Source organism: Salvelinus fontinalis, chromosome 9 (genome assembly GCF_029448725.1).
Source record: "Salvelinus fontinalis isolate EN_2023a chromosome 9, ASM2944872v1, whole genome shotgun sequence".
NCBI lineage: Eukaryota > Metazoa > Chordata > Actinopteri > Salmoniformes > Salmonidae > Salvelinus > Salvelinus fontinalis.
This window is the reverse complement of record NC_074673.1, coordinates 23694166-23717360: the sequence shown is the minus strand read 5'-3', so window position 1 is coordinate 23717360 and position 23195 is coordinate 23694166. Positions and strand designations below refer to the sequence as shown.

Sequence of the window (23195 nt, the reverse complement as noted above, 5' to 3'; positions counted from 1 at the left end):
TACTGAAGAGCTCAGTGACTTTCAACGTGTCACCATCATAGGATGCCACCTTTCCAGCAAGTCAGTTTGGTCAAATTTCTGCCCTGCTAGAGCTGCCCCGGTCAACTGTAAGTGCTGTTATTGTGAAGTGGAAATGTCTACGAGCAACAATGGCTCAGCCCCGAAGTGGTAGGCCACACAAGCTCACAGATCAGGACCACCAAGTGCTGAAGCGCATAGCGTGTAAAAATCGTCTGTCCTTGGTTTCAACACTCACTACCGGGTTCCAAACTGCCTCTGGAAGCAAATTCAGCACAATAACTGTTCGTCTGGAGCTCCATAAAATGGGTTTCCATGACCGAGCAGCCGCACACAAGCCTAAGATCTCCGACAATCGTCGGCTGGAGGGGTGTAAAGCTTGCCACCATTGGACTCTGGAGCAGTGGAAACGCGTTCTCTGGAGTGATGAATCACGCTTCACCATCTGGCAGTCCGATGGACAAATCTGGGTTTGACAGATAGCAGGAGAATGATACCTGCCCCAATGCATAGTGCCAACGTAAAGTTTGGTGGAGGAGGAATAATGGTCTGGGGCTGTTTTTCATAGTTTGTGCAAGACCCCTTAGTTCCATTGAAGGGAAATCTTAACGATTCTGTGCTTCCAACTTTGTGGCAACAGTTTGCAGAAGGCTCTTTCCTGTTTCATAATGACAATGCCCCTGTGCACAAAGTGAGGTCCCGTGCACAAAGTGATGTCCATACAGAAATGGTTTGTGGAAGAACTCTACTGGCGAGCACATATTCCTGACCTCAACCTCATCGAACACCTTTGGAATGAATTGGAACACCGACTGCGAGCCAGGCCTTATCGCCCAACATCAAAGGGGGGGAAAAAAAGGGGGGACCATATCATAGATTTTTATAAAAATAATATAATTCTTGCCCATGATGTATTTATCACAGTTATTGACCTCACAATTAGCCAGATTCGAGTAACTTACTTTGTGGTGCTGAACCTTGAAGCAGCCGCCACGGCACAATCAATCGGTAATGGACAGCTCATGGTGCTGAAAGTAGGCAAATCCGAGTAGGCATAATTAATTTAAACCGTCTTCATTTTAGTTAGACTTCATTAAGAACAAGAGGGCTTTGTCGTGGAGACTATTTCTTCCTCTTTAAGAAATAAGAGGTAGGCCTACCTGTTTGACAGACAAAATTAGGTCACAGGCTGCTATATATGTAACGGATGTGAAATGGCTAGCTAGTTAGCTGGTACGCGCTAGTAGCGTTTCAATCAGTTACGTCACTTGCTCTGAAACCTATTAGTAGTGTTGCCCCTTGCTCTGCAAGGGCCGCGGCTTTTGTGGAGCGATGCGTAACGACGCTTTGTGGGTGACTGTTGTTGATGTGTGCAGAGGGTCCCTGGTTTGCGCCCGTGTCGGGGCGAGAGGACGGTTTAAAGTTATACTGTTACATTGGTGCCGTGGCCTTTGTGGAGCGATGGGTAACGATGCTTCGTGGGCGATCGTTGTTGATGTGTGCAGAGGGTCCCTGGTTCGCGCCCGTGTCGGGGCGAGGGGACGGTTTAAAGTTATACTGTTACATTGATGCTGTTGACCCGGATCACTGGTTGCTGCGGAAAAGGAGGAGGTTGAAAGGGGGGTGAGTGTAACGGATGTGAAATGGCTAGCTAGTTAGCGGGTACGCGCTACTAGCGTTTCAATCAGTTACGTCACTTGCTCTGAAACCTACAAGTAGTGTTGCACCTTGCTCACCTTGCTTTTGTGGAGCGATGGGTAACGACGCTTCGTGGGTGTCAGTTGTTGATGTGTGCAGAGGGCGCCCGGGTCGGGGCGAGGGGACGTACTAAAGTTATACTGTTACATATACATAGATTTTTTGGGTCAATTCAACCACCCACCATGCACTCTTTAAAAAGCCTATGCCTGTGTCAGTGAAGGGCTGTTAAGTTAAAACCAGGACTCAAATTGAGGGTGGTTTGAGAGGGTATGCCATAGGCCTACCTTTTATTAAAGAAAATGGCAAAAAGCTCAGGCCTACCCCTTGTTAGCTTCAGATTTTGAAGAAAATTTCTCTCAGCCAATCATCAGTAATTTGTGTAAGTGCTGTGCTTGTTGAATGTCCTTCTTAAAATTGAACAAATCCGATTATATAAAGTGATATATAACAACGCTGGTCCACAATGCTTTATGCTAGAAACAAGCTGCAAAATACCCAGGAAAGACGTGACTCCAATGCATATGGGTATATCATTGTTTCGTTTCTTTGACATTCAGAGGCTTACTTTGCTTGGGACGTAATCTAATTCTGTCACTATCAATTGATTAAGCTATTCACTTTCTGCAAAAATAGAAGATGTTTAAACCCAGACAGCTTTAGGGAATCACTTGTAACTTTCTCTCATTGGGTGAAGCCACGGAAGAAGAGTAGCCAGCAGTTAATGCTTAAATGTTTCTGTGTTGGTAGGCCTACTCTGTCATGGGTGGAAATGACGTCTCAGATTGAATTATTTGCAAACAGACACAGTTTTGTTGCAAACAAGACACACGGATTTGGCATTGGAGAAATATGAGATTAACACATTCTCCTATCTCGCTGTTCATTCTTAGCCTGTAATTTTGGTAATTTGTGTGATATAAAAAAAAGATTCCACTAATATGTAAAATTACGTAAAATTGCATGACATTTTTATAAAGGCTATTTTTTCATCGGACCTGCAAATACGATGATAGATTAATTTTATGCTTTTACTATACAGGAGATCTTTCCACCCGACTCTTGTCCACGGTGGTCTGCGAACCCACAACCTTCTGGCCCGCAGCCCTGTGCGCTATCAACATTCCTGCTTTGCCATGTAATACTTACAGGACGAAGAACACTTTCTAAAACTGCATTTCTAAGGCTCTGGTCTGTCCAAAAAGTGAGGGTAAACTGCTATCCACTTTGTTTTAATTATTATTTTGGGTATAGGGGAGGGTCACTTGTTTGTTTTCAAGTGTTCAGGGAGGGTTTAGGTCAAACATATTTTGCTGAAAGGAGGGTCATCCATTTTCATTTCAGAGAGATCAGATTTTCTCCATGTAACCCTTATTGTAAACAACATTCACTCCCTAGGAGTTATAAACATGATGCAGTTGGGAAACAAAGCCTTGTGTGTCTGGCTGTCATACTGACAAACACAGACTGACTGGGGAGACAAAGGGCTTATGAGCCTGTCACACTGCCAGACGTGATGAGCAATTGTTCTCTTACACACACACACACACACACACACACACACACACACACACACACACACACACACACACACACACACACACACACACACACACACACACACACACACACACACACACACACACACACACACACACACACACACACACACACACACACACACACACACACACACACACACACATACACACTTTGGCCATTATAACAAGAGTCAAGACCTTCTCCTTCAAGAAACCACCCGGTAAGACAACAGACAGACAACTCACAAAAAACACAAAAACAACACAACATTCCTTCTGACGAATGAGTGTGGGAGAGTTAATGGTGCCTCCAACAGCGTCTGTGACCTGAGAGAAACAAACCGGCCCATCTTTTATCATAGTACCTGAACTGGCCCTGTCTGCAGCTTTGATGTGGGCCGCCTCAGAACAGTGCTCTGAACAGTAATGGGAGCAGAACGCAAGAAATTAGCCATCGTAAAATAAGCCTACTACTGTACTTGACTAACTAACCCCAGGTTATCTGCTGCATCACTGAAACTGATGATAAACCACAAAAAGACAAATACACACTCTAGTCTAGACAACCAGGCCCTGCAGACGCACACACTTTCTAAAAGCTGTGAGCCATGGGAGATGAGTGTTGGTGTGTGTGGGTGTGTGTGTGGAGACACACACCCGATGGGGAACAAGGCACACAGCAAACTGTGTTGTTTATTAACAATTGTGTAATCCTGGGACATGGGCAGATTGTCAGAGGAATAATATATGTGTGGAGCAGGAGCCAATGAGCTGTTAGAGCAGGAGATGCATGCTAATGAAGACTAGGAGTAGGAGAGTTATGGCTAACATCTGTGGAGGGGACTGCTGGGGACTGCTCTCAGGGCTCCACTGAGTCTTGTTGGCTGGCTGCTTGTCTTTGACAGAGTGCTTAGTGACACAAGTTGGTAAGGGCCAGAAAGTGGCTTGAAAGAATCCATTAGACTGATTAGAGTACTTGTCTTTGACGAAAGATGAGAGACAAAAGTTGGTAAATATTCAGAAGTGACAGATAGCAAGTCATGTTCTACTGAACATGACTCCGGTTCAACTGACAGTAGACCCAAGACAACCATTCATTGTTGGCCATTGGCAAAGCCTCCTTCAATTCCAGCATGCCTCACTCACCTCCAATTTTGGTGTTGTATGCCACTCCCACCCCACATACGTTGTTGTTGGCGGCTGCAGCAACCTCCCCAGCACACCGTGTTCCATGTCTAGATGAGCGAGACATACAGAAAAAGAGAGAGACACAGAGAAAGAGAGAGACACGGAGAGAGAGAGTGGAAGTGAAAGAGAGACAGACAAAAAGAGAGAGAGAGAAGAGAGCAGTTAGGATTCATGACCAAAAACACTCCTCTCATCTCAACTACCCTGAACAGTGCAGGGCTCTTCAAAAACAATATCTCCCAGAACGACTGCTAAAAATACACAGCAGCACACCACGAATAGACAAAAAACACATGGAGGGCCAATGCTGCTGAAGGACCTATAATAAGCAATTACAGGCAAACATTCCCCACTGGACAGAAAGGAAGGGAAAAAGACCATGAATACATTCTCTACCAAGACCTTGTGTCCAATTTGTCTATAACCACCAATTCCCCTTTGCACAGAGAATAGGAATGAATAACATGAATCTGGGTAGAAGGACAAGAGTTCTCTACAAGGTCCCCAGCTAGCACATTTGGAACCTTGGAAGTATGTTTTTGGTGACACATTGGTTCTGATAACAGAAGTAAAAATTATACCTTATTGAATGTTTCAATTAGACTTTTAATAACACTGCTAGCTTATTTAACTTTTTTTCAACTCCAAGCACAGATACAGTAAGACACATTGAAATGTATTTGCTTAGGCATTAATGATGCAAACAGTTTTTTTTTATTGTGACACGGCATCAGTGAGATTTGAACTTATGATTGTTTGTTCTTATCCATGGAATTAGGGATGCGCCACCAGGCTGGAGCTAACTTGCAATGTTTTTTTACGCATACAAAACAGTTCATTACAGTCTATTCAAACAGACCCCATTTCAAAGGAAACAAGCACTCATTAAGAGACACACCTGAACACACTTAACAAGATAGAGGATAGAGAGAGTTCTGTTGATGCTATATGTTTTTAAATAACATTCTTGGGACATTTTCTGAACATTACTAAAGTTTTCTTGTGTTTTTTTATGGAACGTTTTCTTCATGTTCTTAGAACGGAATGTATACTGAATAAAAATATAAACGCAACATGTAACAATTTCAAAGGTTTTTCTGAGTTACAGTTCATATAAAGAAATTAGTCAATTGAAATAAATGAATTAGGCCTTAACCTCTTGAAGTTAAGCTATGGATTTCACATGACTGGGCAGGGGCATGGGAAGGCATAGGCCCACCCACTAGGCCCACCCCACTCACTGGGGAGCCAGGCCCAGCCAATCAGAATTAGTTTTCCCCTGCAATAGGACTTTATTACAGACTGAAATACTCCTAAACACAGTTTATGGTAGACAAATGAACATTCAATTCTCTGGCAACAGCTCTGGTGGATATTCCTACAGTCAGCATGCAAATTGCACGCTCCTTCAAAACTTGAGACATCTGTGGTATTGTGTTGTTAATTAGCTTCTTGATATTCCACACTTGTCAGGTGGATGGACTATAAAGAATAAAATGCTCACTAATAGGGATGTAAACCAATTTGTGCACAACTTTTCTTCTGGGATGCTTACTTGCTTTCATTGCTTTACTGGGAAACGTAGCAGCAGTAGATGTGCTCATGTTCTTTATGTTAGAGCAGAGTGAGCTGCTCACAGTGGACTTGCTCTTAGGGCCCACCGGCTCAGTGCTAACAGTATAACTCTGGTTCATAGGCACAGAATTACTGCATACAATATCTGTAGAATCAGTAGAGGCATTCAGGGCAGTTAATTAGGTTACTTATTTTGTGTCTACCAACACACCTGGTGTAATGTACATTTTCTGAAGCATTATGACAACTCAGCGGCACAATGGTAGGGATTAACTGAGCTGGGCTTGGGTCATTGATAAGTCATTGTCTCAATGCAGCCTTATAGTGCTGTGAAAGGATCCAGGATCCCAAATGATTTGGGTGGATCCCATCCTCCTTATAAAACGTGTTTTGTTTTCAAAAGGTATTGAAATCGTCAACAAAAGTTACACCTATTGAGCTGCAATAATCACATAGCCCGTTGTGAAGAGAAAGAATCCTGCTAAAGCGTTCAATCCCGCGATTCAGAGATGGCAGAGGGCCAGATATGTTGGGTCTTTTGTTAGTGGTTAGCAGAGAGTCAATCAACTCTTTAAAATCCAGTTTCAACTTTTCAAAACTGCCCTTCATAATGTAATTAAAACCCACATGGACTACGATAGAATCGATTTCCATGTCCTGATGTAGTGCATTCGGGAGCAGTTGAGTAATGTCATTTACTCGAGCTCCGGGATAAGACATTGTTTTTGCACCAGGAACGGTCACATTTCTTACCATGGAGCTGCCCAGAATCATGGTTGGCGAGAAGGGCGAGGAAATCTGCACACTCTCACGCTTCTCAAGATTCGGAGAACTCTTTATGGATGGGTGAGAGGCAGGATAACTTGAGCCCATTGCTCCCAGCACCTGTGGCAGGCCTCCGACAGATGGAGAAGCCCCGCTCGAACCAGAGCAGGGAGGGAAGGTTGTCAACGTTGACTTCAAATTCGTAGTTGTAGGCACTGCGGCCGCAGACACAGGCCCCCCCAGCGACGAAGGTGCAGGAAGATCAGGCTCCAGGACGGCTAAACTATTCGTTGTTTATATCCTCTACGGGCCTCACGTTGGGAGTGTAGTTTGTGTTGAGGCTGTAGATCAGACAGATTCCCTTTGAAGAAGTTTCCTCTCAGTGTTCCCTCCCCTGCATGACATCTTGACCATTTCTATTCCAATTTATCTCAGAGTACTAATAGGATGTCCAGCTTGTACAAAATGAGCAGCAACCTGATTTTTTTTGTCTCACCTGTCCGTATATTGCTGTGGTGCTCACTGATCCGTGTCTTAAGGATTCCATGGATTTTCCCTACGTAAGACAGACCATAAGGACAATTCAACATGTAAATAACATTGGTGGACATGCAGGTAATCAGGCACTTGATCTTAAATCTTTGTCCTGTGCGGTGGTGGGTAAATTGGCCACATTTGTAATTACCCTCCTGAACCTTGTCCCCCCAAAAAATAACATACGTGGGGGATATTTAAAAATGGGTTTCAATAATAATATCAATAATGTACCAGTGCTTCCTGATAATGTCCTTAAATGCTTTCCCCAATGGTGAGTATTGGGTGAAGCATGATGGGACATGTTCTGCTTTTTCTTTGACTTTTAGTTGAAGACTTTCCAACTGTGTTGGCATGTTTACCCAATTGTCTTTGTACCCCCTTTCCTTAAACCTTTGTGTGAGGTCCATGGTCTGTTACTGATAAGAAGCATCAGAGCTGCTAATTCTTCTGATGTGACTGAATTGACTTATAGGGAGGCTTTTAATAAGTGGAAGTGGATGAAAACAACCCGATTACCAAAAAACTCGGTCAATCTCAAATGTTACCAGTCTATATACTAACATCCCCCATCAGGGCGGCCTTGAGACCCTCAAGTTCTACCTCAATGAACGTCCACCTAATGCTCTTCCCAGCACCAATTGTATTGTGGACTTGGCTGAACTGGTACTAACCTCCAACTATTTTCCTCCAGAACAAAAAGACAGCGATGGGGAGCACTAAGGCTCCTAATTATGCTAACATATATCTAGGAATGTTTAAAAAAACAGGTGGTGCTGAAAAAGTCTCCTCTGAAGAGAAAATTGTTGGAGCTTCCACCCTCACCTGGGATATGGATGCCTGATGAAGACCTAAGGGTCGAAACATTGTTGTAAATAAATATCACCTGGGAGCATGAGCAGCAGTGTGCAGCGTTTTCCTGTCTGTTTTCCGTGAGTTTGCCTTCAAATCCAGCACCTGTGGAAAGTACCTGGATGTGCGAATGTTCTTCAGCTTTTGTCTTTTATTTCAGCTCATGAAACATAGGAACAGGACTTTACATGTTGCGTTTATATTTTTGTTCAGAGTACACTGTACAGTATATGTTTTTTAATAACATTCTTCGAACGTTTTCCTAACGTTACAATATTTTTCTTGTGGTTTTTATGGTAAGTTCTGAGAACAGAATTTGAAACTAATTGATGTTCATTTAAAGCTAATTGATGTTAACATTTCTCAAAATATTCCCAGAATATTGGCAACAACTGACATAAGACAACCATACACTGTCTGAACATTCTGAGAACTTCGCTTCAGTCACACCATTTTTTAAAAACATTCCTAGAATGTAGTCAAATCTGACATTAAATAGAACCACATTGGAACTTTTGTGGAATGTTCTTTGGAAGTACTGAAATTCCCACAGAAGAACGTTTCTTAACGTTCTCAGAACAATTTGAGAACATTCACAATGTCAAACCAGTTGGAGAACATCCCTAGAACATTACCAAATTTAAAATAAATATAACCATGTTTGAACTTTAAAGAAATGTTCTGTTAAAGTAATGAAATATCAAGAAAATAACGTTTTTTTGTCAAGTTCCTTAAATGTGCTGAGAATGTTCCAAAGCCAAGCACCTATCCTGTACAATTCCTAGAAAGTTTTGGGAAAGTTGTATGCAAAATAACCACACGGGATCATTTTCGTAAACATCCGCTGAATTGCAGAGCGCCAAATTCAAAACAAATATTATATACTAATATTATATACAAATATACACAAAAAATATTTTATTTCATGAAATCACAAGTGCAATATACCAAAACATAGCTTAGCTTGTTGTTAATCCACCTGTCGTGTCAGATTTTGAAAATATGCTTTACAGCAAAAGCAATCCAAGCGTTTGTGAGTTTATCGATCACTAGACAAAACATTACGAACAGCTAGCAGCAATGTAGATTGGTCACAAAAGTCAGAAAAGCAATAAAATGAATCGCTTACTTTTGATGATCTTCGGATGTTTGCACTCACAAGACTCCCAGTTACACAATAATTGTTCCTTTTGTTCGATAAAGATTATTTTTATAACCAAAAACCTCCATTTGTTTAGCGCGTTATGTTCAGAAATCCACAGGCTTGAGCGGTCATGAAGGGCAGACGAAAATTCCAAATAGTATCCGTAAAGTTCGTAGAAATATGTCAAACGTTTTTTATAATCAATCCTCAGGTTGTTTTTGACATAAATAATTAATAATATTTCAACCGGACGGTAAACTATTCAATAAAAGAGATAAAGAAAATGTCGAGCTACAACTTTTGCGCGCATGAACTAATCAAAGGACATCTGGCTCTCCACTGACGCGTTTAGATAAATCTCGCTCATTTTTCAGAATAAAAGCTTGAAACTATGTCTAAAGACTGTTCACACCCTGTGGAAGCCATTGGAAAAGGAATCTGGTTGATATCCCTTTAAATGGAGGAAAGGCAGGCAATGGAACAGGGATTTTTCAAAATAAGAGGCACTTCCGGGTTGGATTTCCTCAGGTTTTCACCTACAAAATCAGTTCTGTTATACTCACAGATAATATTTGGACAGTTTTGGAAACTTTAGAGTGTTTTCTATCCTAATCTGTCAATTATATGCATATTATAGCATCTGGGCCTGAGAAATAAGGAGCTTACATTGGGATCGTTATTTTTCCAAACATAAAACTCTGCCCCCTAGCTTCAAGAGGTTATTAAAGTAATGAAATATCAAGAAAATAAAGATTTTTGTCAAGTTCCTTAAATGTGCTGAGAATGTTCCAACGCCAAGCACCTATCCTGTACAATTCCTAGAAAGTTTTGGGAAAGTTGTATGCAAAATAACCACAGGATAAACACGATCTGACCAAGCTCTATGAAACATATCGTTCTCAGAACGTTATGTGCTAGATGGGTCTTCTCCACTCTAACAGAATGGAGAAGGTAGCCTGGGGTGTCAGGTAGCCTAGTGGTTAGAGCATTGGGCCAGTAACCGTAAAGGTTGCTAGATTGAATCCCTGAGCTGACAAGGTAAAAATCTGTTGTTCTGCCCCAGAACAAGGCAATTAACCCACTGTTCCTAAGCCATCATTGTAAATAAGAATTTGTTCTTAACTGACTTGCATAGTTAAATAAAGGTTCAATAAAAAAAAGAACAGGGCATTCACTCCCACCAACACACCAGGCTAACACTTGGTGTTGTGGAATGAATATGTAATGTGTACTGTTTCATATCTCTACAGTTCTGTGGTGACAGAGCTTTCTTTGAGATGCAGTACAAATATATCTAATCTTTTAGATATTGACAAACTGGAATAACCTCAAGACAGGCCTCATTACAAACAAATGTGATGTGAAACCTGAAGGACATGGTACTCTCTAAAACTATGATGGACAGTCTCTGAATGCAGGCCATCAGAGAGAGATATGGGATAATATTGATATGAATTAATTATTTACTGTGTCCTTCATCAATTATATGAGCTGTGTCTTGTGTAAAGAGACAGGTGATCTAAGGATGGCAGGTTCATCACATCTCTCAGCTCTACTTTGCTGCTGGCATGCCGTTGGGCATCATGCACGCACTTGTCATGACGTGCCCTGGGCTGGTAGATACTGCCATGCAGTATTGAAAGAGTCTATCAGAACAAAAAGCTTATCTTAGTTTAAAACTCCTAATACCCAAAATGGTAGAACTAAACAATATTTCTACTTTTGAGAATGTGGAAATGGTCTGTGGACACTTAAGGGACAGTCATGTCGAGTGTGTTTCATTTGGTGATCTGATGAAGGACAGGAAACACACATAACTGTATCTCTTAAAGTGTACATTTTCCAGCTGTCAGGTTTACATCTAAATATTGTGAAACATATGTGATTAAACATGAAACTATTTGTGAAAAGATGTAATATGATGTTAACTTTCTAAATGAGAGTATGGATATTCATATAAAGATTAACTAGTCAGTGGCCACGCCCACGTGAGCCAAGACATTACGTTGGTGTCATGGAACCGCCCTTTTCTACTCCAGAGTATAAAATCACCCGTGACGAAATTTGCATTTCATGCCAAAGAGACACACGGTAAGCCGGACGTCTCGAATGGTTAAGAAGTCAGAGAACGCCGGGGCACGGAGACCATACAGCTGTAGTTTGGCTACACGGCTGGAAATGGTTAAACTCTGAGACTATTGATCACTACAGAAATAGCAAATCTTAGACGTATAATTACTAGTTTGCAGCTAGAAATTACGTAAGTCTAGAACGAGAATACCGACAATCGCCGAAGCATCTATTCTATGAGAACATTTCTGAATGGTACTCTGAAGTATCCATTCTAAACCCCTACAACAACGAAAGACATTGTGACTTCTGGGAAAGTTAACCAGAGACTGATGAACTCTACAGGACGATTGAGTGTTTTCAACGGAGAGACAACAACGGCATACGGGCGTAAATATAAATATACATTGCAATTAACCTCGAATGAGCGTCCGTTCATGTGCAAAGGATTCGTATTTCAATTAATATAATTAGAGACTGTGTGTAGTGAATCCATTTAGTCTTTCCTGCTCTTTCTCAGTCCCCACCCCTTTCCTTTGTCTACCAAGCCGTCATATCGGCGGAGCCCGCTAGGGACTTATTCGTTGTATCATTGTTAGTAACCAAGATCTACTGTTTGTTTGTGATATATTTTCTGTGATTATTTAGTTAGTAAATAAATAATTAAGCCAATTTGTATATTTCTGATTAATTCTGTAAACTAGGATTCGTGCAGATAACCAAGAATTGTATGACGTTTAGAATGAGACTAATGAGGTAACAATTAATAATGAATTAATAGAAGACTAATTGATCAGATATTAAAATATCTGAATATCTGAAAATTATAACTTTGTAATCTCAACATTTTGGTGGTGCGCCGACTTCCTCGTTAATTAATGTTTACATGATTAGTTTAATCACGTAATAATTAAACCTAGAGAACTGATTTGATAAATATAAGTCTTCACATTTAATGATAGTCCAGACACGACACACTCTCGGGCTGGCCGATATAGTTTTTTTTGTTACCTTCTATAACGGTACTTGAATGTTTGGTTTGTTAAATGTATTACACTGCGTGTAACATCCATTTTTATAGTTTACTTCGCTACTTGAGTTATCTCTCTCCGCTCTCTCTCTATGCCGCTTTCCACACAGACCTCACACACAGACCTTATTTTTGGTTGAAGTTGAATTGAAATCACTTAGAATGTATGTGTTGCCACCCTAGGGTCATGCACTCATGAAGCAAATTTTGACCTTTCATTATTCAAAAACATAATGCTTTAGTGCATTTCCATCTAAAATGATCCATGAGCACCAACATGTGAAGTTCATATGAGCATGTCAAATTGGGTGTCAATGTAAGTTAAGAATCTGTATTTGAGAAAATTAAGGCATCTATACATTCTTCAACCAAACATTTGGAATAAGCAAATGTTTTGATTTCTGATCAAAAATATGTTTCAAATGTTTTGTTGCTTTGGCTCTGTACTCCAGCTCTTTGCATGTGAAATGATACAATGTGAAAACTGTCAGCTTTAATTTGAAGGTATTTTAATCCATATCGGGTGAACCATTTAGAAATGTTTTGTACATTTTAGGGGACCAAAAGTATTGGTAAGAATTCACTTAGGTGTATTAAAGTATTCAAAAGTTTAGAATTTGGTCCCATATTCCCATCAAGTTTATGACTACAAACCTGTTGGATGTATTTGGTGTTTGTTTTGGTTGTGTTTCAGATTATTTTGTGCCCAATTATTTTGTGCCCAATCAAATCAAATCAAATGTTATTGGTCACATACACATGGTTAGCAGATGGTATTGCGAGTGTAGCGAAATGCTTGTGCTTCTAGTTCCGAGAGTGCAGTAATTGTCTCGTCCTGACCATAGAAAGCCTTTATTTTCCATGGTGGAGTAGGTCAGGGCGTGACTGTGGGGTTAGTCTAGTTTATATTTTCTATGTGGGGTTCTAGGTTGTTTTTTCTATGTTGGGATTTTGGTATGATTCCCAATTAGAGGCAGCTGGCTATCGTTGTCTCTAATTGGGGATCATACTTAAGTAGCATTTTTTCCACCTGTGGGTTATGGGATATTGTTTTGATTTAGTGTTGTAGTCATGGTTCGTTGTTTGTTAGTTTATTGTTTATTGTTCAGTCTTTGGCTAAAGTTTCACTTATTTATTAAACATGTGGAACTCTACGCACGCTGCGCCTTGGCCCGTTAATTCTACAATCGAACGTGACAAGTAATATCTAACAAGTCCACAACCACTACCTAATACACACACATCTAAGTAAAGGGATGGAATAAGAATGTTGACATAAACTCAGCAAAAAAAGAAACGTCCCCTCACTGTCAACTGCGTTTATTTTCAGCAAACTTAACGTGTAAATATTTGTATGAACATAACAAGAATCAACAACTGAGACATAAACTGAATAAGTTCTACAGACATGTGACTAACAAAAATGGAATAATGTGTCCCTGAACAAAGGGGGGGGGGGTCAAAATCAAAAGTAACAGTCACTATCTGGTGTGGCCACCAGCTGCATTGTGTACTGCAGTGCATCTCCTCCTCATGGACTGCACCAGCATTACCAGTTCTTGCTGTGAGATATTACCCCACTCTTCCACCAAGGCACCTGCAAGTTCCCAGACATTTCTGAGGGGAATGGCCCTAGCCCTCAATTTCCGATCCAACAGGTCCCAGACGTGCTCAATGGGATTGAGATCCGGGCTCTTCGCTGGCCATGGCAGAACACTGACATTTCTGTCTTGCAGGAAATTACGCACAGAACGAGCAGTATGGCTGGTGGCATTTTCATGCTGGAGGGTCATGTCAGGATGAGTCTGCAGGAAGGGTACCACATGAGGGAGGAAGATGTCTTCCCTGTAACGAATAACATTGAGATTGCTTGCAATGACAACAAGCTCAATACGATGATGCTGTGACACACTGCCCCAGACCATGACGGACCATCCAACTCCAAATCGCTCCCGCTCCAGAGTACAGGCCTCGGTGTAACACTCATTCCTTTGACAATAAACGCGAATCCGACCATCACCACTGGCGAGACAAAACCGAGACTCGTCAGTGAAGAGCACTTTTTGCTAGTCCTGTCTGGTCCAGCGACGGTGGATTTGTGCCCATAGGTGACATTGTTGCCGGTGATGTCTGGTGAGGACCTGCCTTACAACAGGTCTATAAGCCCTCAGTCAGCCTCTCTCAGCCTATTGCAGACAGTCTGAGCACTGATGGAGGGATTGTGTGTTCCTGGTGTAACTCGGGCAGTTGTTGTTACCATCCTGTACCTGTCCCGCAGGTGTGATGTTCGGATGTACTGATCCTGTGCAAGTGTTGTTACACGTAGTCTGCTACTGCGAGGACGATCAGCTGTCCGTCCTGTCTCCCTGTAGCGCAGTCTTAGGCATCTCACAGTACGGACATTGCCATTTATTTCCCTGGCCACATCTGCAGTCCTCATGCCTCATTGCAGCATGCCTAAGGCACATTCACGTAGATGAGCAGGGACCCTGGGCATCTTTCTTTTGGTGTTTTTCAGATTCAGTAGAAAGGCCTCTTTAGTGTCCTAAGTTTTCATAACTGTTACCTTAATTGCCTATCGTCTGTAAGCTGTTAGTGTCTTAATGACCGTTCCACAGGTGCATGTTCATTAATTGTTTATGGTTCATTGAACAAGCATGGGAAACGGTGTTAAAACCATTTACAATGAAGATCTGTGAAGTTGTTTGGATTTCTAAGAATTATCTTTGAAAGACAGGGTGCTGAAAAAGGGACGTTTCTTTTTTTGCTAAGTTTATAAATATATGGATGAGCGAGGACCGAGCAGCATAGGCAAGATGCAATAGATGGTATAAAATACAGTATATACATACGAGATGAGTAATGCAAGATATGTAAACATTAACATTAACATTAACGTGGCATTATTAAAGTGATTAGTGATCCATTTATTAAAGTGGCCAACGATTTAAAGTCTGTATGTAGGCAGCAGCCTCTCTGTGTTAGGGATGGCTGTTTAACAGTCTGATGGCCTTGACATAGAAGCTGTTTTTCAATCTCTCGGTGCCAGCTTTGATGCACCTGTACTGACCTCGCCTTCTGGATGGTAGCGGAGTAAACAGGCAGTGGCTTGGGTGCTTGTTGTCCTTTATGATCTTTTTGGCCTTCCTGTGACATCGGGTTCTGTAGGTGTCCTGGAGGGCAGGTAGTTTGCCCCCGGTGATGCGTTGTGCAGACCACAGCACCCTCTGGAGAGCCTTGTGTTTGTGGGAGGTGCAGTTGCCGTACCAGCCGGTGATACAGCCCACAGGATGCTCTCAATTGTGCATTTGTAAAAGTTTGTGAGGGTTTTAGGTGACAAGACACATTTCTTCAGCCTCCTGAGGTTGAAGAGACGCTGTTGAGCAACTGTCTGTTTGTCCGTGATGTGAACTTAAAACTTTCCACCTTCTCCACTGCTGTCCCATCGATGTGGACAGGTGGGTACTCCCTCTGTTGTTTCCTGAAGTCCACGATCATCTCCTTTGTTGATGTTGAATGAGAGGTTGTTTTCTGACACTACACTCCGAGTGCCCTCACCTCTTCCATGTAGGCTGTCTCGTCGTTGTTGGTAATCAAGCCCACTACTGTTGTGTCGTCTGCAAACTTGATGATTGAGTTGGAGGCGTGCATGGCAACGCAGTCATGGGTAAACGGGGAGTACAGGAGGGGGCTGAGCACACAAATTAATGTTAAACAATGTATTGAGTCATTTTGGAGTCACTTTTATTGTAAATAATAACAAAATATGTTTCTTAACACTTCTACATTAATGTGGATGCTACCATGATCTTGGATAGTCCTGAATGAATCGTGAATAATGATGAGTGATAAGTTAATTTGTACAAATATCATATACCCAAGGCATGCTAACCTCTCACCATTACAATAACATGGGAGGTTAGCATTTTTAGGAGGGTATGATATTTGTGGGCCAGTAACTTTTGTGGGCCCAACGCTGTTAACCGCTAGGCTACCTGTTAATGTCACCTCTCCCGGCTCTTACTGACACCTGCCATGACACCTAGTGTACTGTACTGTACTGTGATGTCCAAACTTGTGTAACATAGATGTTTATGATTGGTTCAGATTTGATCTGGTCCGGACCAACCAAATCTGGTCTTGTTTGGGGGTAGAGCTCATTAGTATAATAGCTAGTGTGTAGAGTAAATATACCCACATATGCAAAGGATATTGTATATTCTTACCTTGTGTACCTATTCAGGATACTCACCATGAAGATAATTATATTCATGTCTATAATTATAGTACAGATCAGGGACCCATGATGTAATTCTGTTAACGCAATTCCGTTACGGGATGTAAATCAACTTCACCTACTGTAGTTCAAAAAATGTAAAACTCAAGATCTCATGTCATAGCTGACACCCCATTCTTTCTGCAGTCATTCTTTCTGCAGTCGGAACAGATACTGTATTTAAGTGAGTTTTTTGGAAAACGTGGTCTTCCTGTAAATGTGTTTTTCTGAAATGTTTTGTGTAAATTGTTCAAAGTAGTCCTTGTGCATAGAATTGTATGGTTTGATAAACTTTGAAATAATGTTTTTTGTTTCATATTTTAAAGTGAACATTTTTGAGTCGAAGTGTAATTCCGTTACCTTGGAATTGCCCTTTAGCAACTACCTAGTACCTACCCCTCTCCATACAAGACGTTGATAATAAAAACCTAGTCTAATTTTTAATGACTTTAGTCCCTCAGGGCAAAAGTCAGTCAGCTGAAAGACGAGATCATTACTGTGTGATCATTAAAATGTCTGTATTCTTCTGCAGCCTGCCCTTGTTTCAGGACCTGGTGCAATGGGATCAGAATGCAGTCTGAGGGAACAGAGCCAGCGTTGGCATTTCACATAGGTCATTACATCAGACATTACGATCTCTTCCTGATTACAGTGCAGCTATCTGATTACGAGGCTCACACACTTTCATGCCTTTCCCTGGACGCTGTCCATCCACATAATAGGAAACACTTCTGGGGCTAATTATAAAAACACTTATTGTTGTTGGAGGATCCAGTAATTCCACACGTCCTGGTTGGGTCCTAGGTTGAAAATAACAAAGGTTAAAGACAACTAATAATTCCATGCAGAAGAGTTAGAAAATAAACAAATTCTTTGGACTAGAGCTGGAGCAAAAATTACTGGGAGTGAATGGTAGCAGTACAGAAAGTTTGCCATCATCGTGGAAAATAAACCCAATCGTAGTGAATTTCAGCTAACTACCCAGCAAACACAACTGGTTTACTGTCACTATATTCTTTTTAAATGTTTTCTAAATTATCTACAGCCACTTTATTACTTGTTCTCCCGACCGCTGGTCACGTTTTCAATGCTAATCCTGTAGAATCAGCAACAGCGCTGGTCAAATGAATGTGTTTTTTTTTATCGAACGCTCAGCGCGGAATTATTATGTTGTCTTAACTGGGGCTGTTGCAGTGATCATATTACCGCCACACCGGCAGTCACGAGTCATGACCGTAGTAAAATTACTCGTAACTGTTGAGTCACATAATCTCTTCTTGTCACGCCCTGGGCTCAACCAGGAGAATATCGCCGTCCCAAAGCTGAGCTGGAGGCAGCGAAAGCAGAGAGGCGGCGATATGAGGAGGCAGCACGGAAACAAGGCTGGAAGCTCGTAAGTCAAACCCAAACATTTTCCTCCTGCTTACCGTAGGTGAGGGCGGATTTGGAGGTGAGCGACGCAGAGACAGTAAAGGAGTTAATGGAGAAATTGGAGGAGAGAGTTATGAGGGGTGTACTGGTTTGGTGCATGAGGCACAGTATGGAGAGCTGTTCCCGGTGACATTAACTCACCAACACGTTCATTCGGACGGATGCTCGTCCTGAGGTGCGTGCTAGCCGTCTGGTTAAGACAGTGCCTACAGCACGCACAAAGCCTCCTGTGCGTCTCCAGAGTCCTGTGCGTCCTGTTCCTGCTCCCCGCACTAGCCTTGAGGTGTGTGTCTCCAGCCCAGTACCACCAGTGCCTACACCACGCACCAGGTTTCCAGTGCGTCTCCAGAGCCCTGTTCCTCCTCCACGCACTCTCCCTGTGGTGCGTGTATCCAGCCCAGTGCCTCCAGTTCCGGCACCACGCACCAAGCCTCATGTGCGTCTGCAGAGCCCTGTACGCATTGATCCTTCTCCCCGTACTCGCCCTGATGTGCGTGCCCTCAGCCCGGTACCACCAGTGCCGGTACCACGCACCAGGCCTATAGTACGTTTTGAGAGTCCAGTTGTCCCTGTTGTTCCCCGCACTAGCCTGAAGGTGCGTATCTTTAGCCCGGTACCTCCAGTTCCGGCACCACGCACCAGGCCTACAGTGCGTCTCAGCCGGCCAGAGTCTGCCGTCTGCCCAACGGCGCCTGAACTGCTCGTCTGCCCAACGGCGCCTGAACTGCCCGTCTGCCCCACGGTGCCTGAACTGCCCGTCTGCCCAACGGTGCCTGAACTGCCCGTCTGCCAAGCGCCGCATGAACTGCCCGTCTGTACTGAGCTTTCAAAGCCGCCCGTCTGTACTGAGCCTGCAAAGCCGCCCGTCTGCCATGAGCCTTCAGAGCCGTCCGCCAGACAGGAGCCGCTAGAGCCTTCCGCCAGCCAGGAGCAGCCAGAGCCTTCCGCCAGACAGGATCAGGCAGAGCCTTCCGCCAGACAGGATCAGCCAGAGCCTTCCGACCACACAGGATCAGCCAGAGCCTTCCGCCAGACAGGATCAGCCAGAGCCTTCCGCCAGACAGGATCAGCCAGAGCCTTCCGCCAGACAGGATCAGCCAGAGCCTTCCGCCAGACAGGATCAGCCAGAGCCTTCCGCCAGCCAGGAGCAGCCAGAGCCTTCCGCCAGACAGGATCAGGCAGAGCCTTCCGCCAGACAGGATCAGCCAGAGCCTTCCGACCACACAGGATCAGCCAGAGCCTTCCGCCAGACAGGATCAGCCAGAGCCTTCCGCCAGACAGGATCAGCCAGAGCCTTCCGCCAGACAGGATCAGCCAGAGCCTTCAGCCAGACAGGATCAGCCAGAGCCGTCAGCGAGCCATGACCAGCCAGAGCCGTCAGCGAGCCATGACCAGCCAGAGCGGTCAGCGAGCCATGACCAGCCAGAGTGGTCAGCGAGCCATGACCAGCCAGAGTGGTCAGCGAGCCATGACCAGCCAGAGTGGTCAGCGAGCCATGACCGGCCAGAGCGGTCAGCGAGCCATGACCGGCCAGGGCCGTCATCCAGCCAGGATCCGCCAGGGCCGTCATCCAGCCAGGATCCGCCAGGGCCGTCATCCAGCCAGGATCCGCCAGGGCCGCCAGCCAGCCAGGATCCGCCAGAGCCGCCAGCCAGCCAGGATCCGCCAGAGCCGCCAGCCAGCCAGGATCCGCCATCCAGTCCGGTGCTGTCCCTCAGTCCGGTGCTGCCCCTCATTCCGGTGCTGCCCCTCATTCTGGTGTTGCCCCTCATTCCGGTATTGCCCCTCAGTCCGGTATTGCCCCTCAGTCCGGTGCTGCCCCTTAGTCCGGTGCTGCCCCTTAGTCCGGTGCTGCCCCTTAGTCCGGTGGGGTTAATTTGGAGGGTGGCCATTTGGAGGAGGCTACCAAGGCGGGTATTGACAATGGTGGAGTGGGGGCCACGTCCCGCACCCGAGCCGCCGCCATGATGGGGCCCACCCCGTACCCTCCCCTTTCTATTTCAGGTTGTTCAGGTTGGGGGGGGGGGGGGGGGGGGTACTGTCACGCCCTGGCCTTAGTATTCTTTGTTTTCTTTCTGTTTTTTTGTTAGGTCAGGGTGTGACATGGGGAAGGTTTGTGTTTTGTAATGTCTAGGGGTGTTGTATGTGTATGGGGCAGAGTAGAGTAGTGTTGTCTAGTTATGTCTATGGCTGCCTAGATTGGTTCTCAATCAGAGACAGCTGTCATTCATTGTCTCTGATTGGGAGCCATATTTAAGGCAGCCATAGGCAGTAGGCTTTTGGGGGGTGTTGTCTATGTTGAACGTTTGTTCCTGTGTCTGTGTAATCCACATGGGTCTGTTTCGTTTGTTCGTTCGTTTTAGGTAGTCTGTTCCTGTTCGTGCGTTCTTCGTCTATATGTAAGTTTGTTTGTTTCAGGTCTGTTGCCTTCGTTTATTGTTTTGTAGTTTGTTCTAGTGTTTTGTCAGTGTTTCGTCTGTTAAATAAATTCAGTATGTATTCATCACCCGCTGCGCCTTGGTCCGTTCAATCACCACAAGACGAACGTAACACTTCTCATACCCAACTCGCTAAAGACCATCAGGTTGCTAATGGCCTGATACTCAGGGCTTTATTGTCCCTCTAACTCTGATATCAATGCAAATCCAATTGAAAATCGCATCAAACACTTATCATCAAAACAATATTGTGCTCTTAAACTCACCTCACTGTGATCAATCAATTTGAACAAAAATGTTTAAACTGAGTGGAAACAAGACATAGTTGTTGTGGATGTTGTTTCAAAGCCTAACACAATGAAATGGACAGCCATTATTTCAAAACACCCATACCATATTAGAAAGTATGCATATATGGGCCTATATGAGCCCAAGCCAGAAAACAAACTGAATTAAAATAATGATTGTGCCGTTATACAATACATAGCCTACCACATATTACTTAAAAACCTGTTAGGAGGGCTGTCCCGACATCGGTACACTTATGACAACATCCAGCTCAAAGTGCAGGGCGCGAAATTCAAAATCTATTTTAAAAAAATATTTCACTGTTTCACATTAACAAGTCCAATACAGCATATGAAAGGTACACATCTTGTGAATCAAGCCAACATGTCCGATTTTTAAAATGTTTTACAGGGAAGACAAAATATGTAAATCTATTAGCTAACCACGTTAGCAAAAGACACCATTTTTCTTAGTCCACCATTTTTTCTCTCCACCAGTAGCTATCACCAATTCGACCAAATAAAGATATTGATAGCCACTAACCAAGAAAAAACCTCATCAGATGACAGTCTGATAACATATTTATTGTATAGCATAGTTTTTTTTTGAAAAATGTGCATATTTCAGGTATAAATCATAGTTTGCCATTGCAGCCACCATCACAAATCTCACCAAAGCGACTAGAATTACTACAGAGAGCAACGTGTATTACCAATTTACTCATCATAAAACATTTCTTAAAAATACACAGCGCATAGCAATGGAAAGACACAGATCTTGTGAATTCAGACAACATTTCAGATTTTCTAAGTGTTTTACAGCGAAAACACAATAAATCGTTATATTAGCATACCACATATGCAAACGTTACCCGAGCATTGATTCAAGCCAAAGAGAGCGATATCGTTATCATCGCCAAAATATATACATTTTTTCACTAACCTTCTCAGAATTCTTCCGATGACACTCCTGTAACATCATATTACAACATACATATAGAGTTTGTTCGAAAATGTGCATATTTAGCCAGAAAAATCGTGGTTATACAATGAGAATAGTAGCCAAACTGGTCTGAAAATGTCGGACGCCATCTTTGAGAGTGATCTAGTCTAATCAATAACTAATCATAAACTTGACTAAAAAATACAGGGTTGACAGGAATCGAAAGACAAATTAGTTCTTAATGCAATCGCTGAATTACATTTCTAAAATTATCCTTACTGTGCAATACAGGGTTGGCCAAGTGAAGCTACAACAAAAAATGGCGGAATATGCGTTTAACATTTTTCTACAGAACAATGATTTATCATCATAAATAGTTCTTACTATGTGCTGATCTTCCATCAGAATCTTGGGCAATGAATCCTTTCTCTGGTCTAATCGTCTTTTGGTCGAAAGGTGTCCTCTTGCCCTGTCGAAATGGCCACTAACGTTCGGCATGTACTGGAAACGTGCCCAGCGGTTCAAAGTGCATGACAAAGGAATGCCTCAAAATCGCACTAAACGGATATAAATTGCTATAAAACGGTTTAAATTAACTACCTTATGATGTTTTTAACACCTATAACGAGTAAAAACATGACCGGAGAAATATTACTGGCTAAACAACAGCTTGGAAAGAGAGCCAGTCCGACGTCCATCGTGCGTCAGGCGCAGGAAGAAAAGGAAGCTACTTCCACCTTGTGCTCTTTTATAGAGGCCCTGATTGCGCAATCGACTCCATTCAAAGCGTCACCACGTACTGACATCCAGGGGAAGACGTAAGCAGTGTTTGTATTCTCATAGCATTCACAGGGACCTTAAAACTGACCCCAGATCAGGGGCCAAGATTTCTGAAATCTCACTCCCTGTCAGGAAAAGTGCTGTAGAAGGAGTTCTGTTTCACTCAGAGACAAAATTCCAACGGCTATAGAAACTAGAGAGTGTTTTCTATCCAATAATAATAATAATATGCATATTGTACGAGCAAGAATTGAGTACGAGGCCGTTTGAAATGGGCACGATTTAGCTGGCTACTCAGTAACGCCCCCTGCAGCCATAAGATGTCTTTGGTAATTTAATTGGTCTAGCCTATACTCTCAAATTAAACAAATTCTAATAATCGTCTTTGAGTGTGGAATGTATTATTATGCATACTGGGTGGACTGGTTACCTTTTTCCACTCTCCAAACTTTATATCCATGAGTCAGGGACAGAACGCATAGGCCTAGGCGATCTGTTGGTTCATTCATGCTGCATGCTCCTCAAACAGTGGTTGATGCGTGGAGTGAAATAGGTGTTCATATAAGCCCAGATATTTCTATATGCAACCCCGTGTGAGAGCTAATTTTGATGGTTGCCACTAAAA

The 23195-nt window shown here is 43.1% G+C and overlaps 1 protein-coding gene across 5 annotated transcripts in view; it reads right to left on the bottom strand.

The window, feature by feature from the left end:
- Nucleotides 1-23195, bottom strand: part of LOC129862280 (furin-like) — a 269061-nt gene that overhangs the window by 62707 nt on the left and 183159 nt on the right. For all 5 annotated transcript variants that reach the window (XM_055933770.1, XM_055933773.1, XM_055933772.1 and 2 more), the window contains exon 7: nucleotides 4404-4492. In XM_055933770.1, the coding sequence (XP_055789745.1) occupies nucleotides 4404-4492 (89 nt within the window). The remainder of the gene's footprint in view (nucleotides 1-4403; nucleotides 4493-23195) is intronic.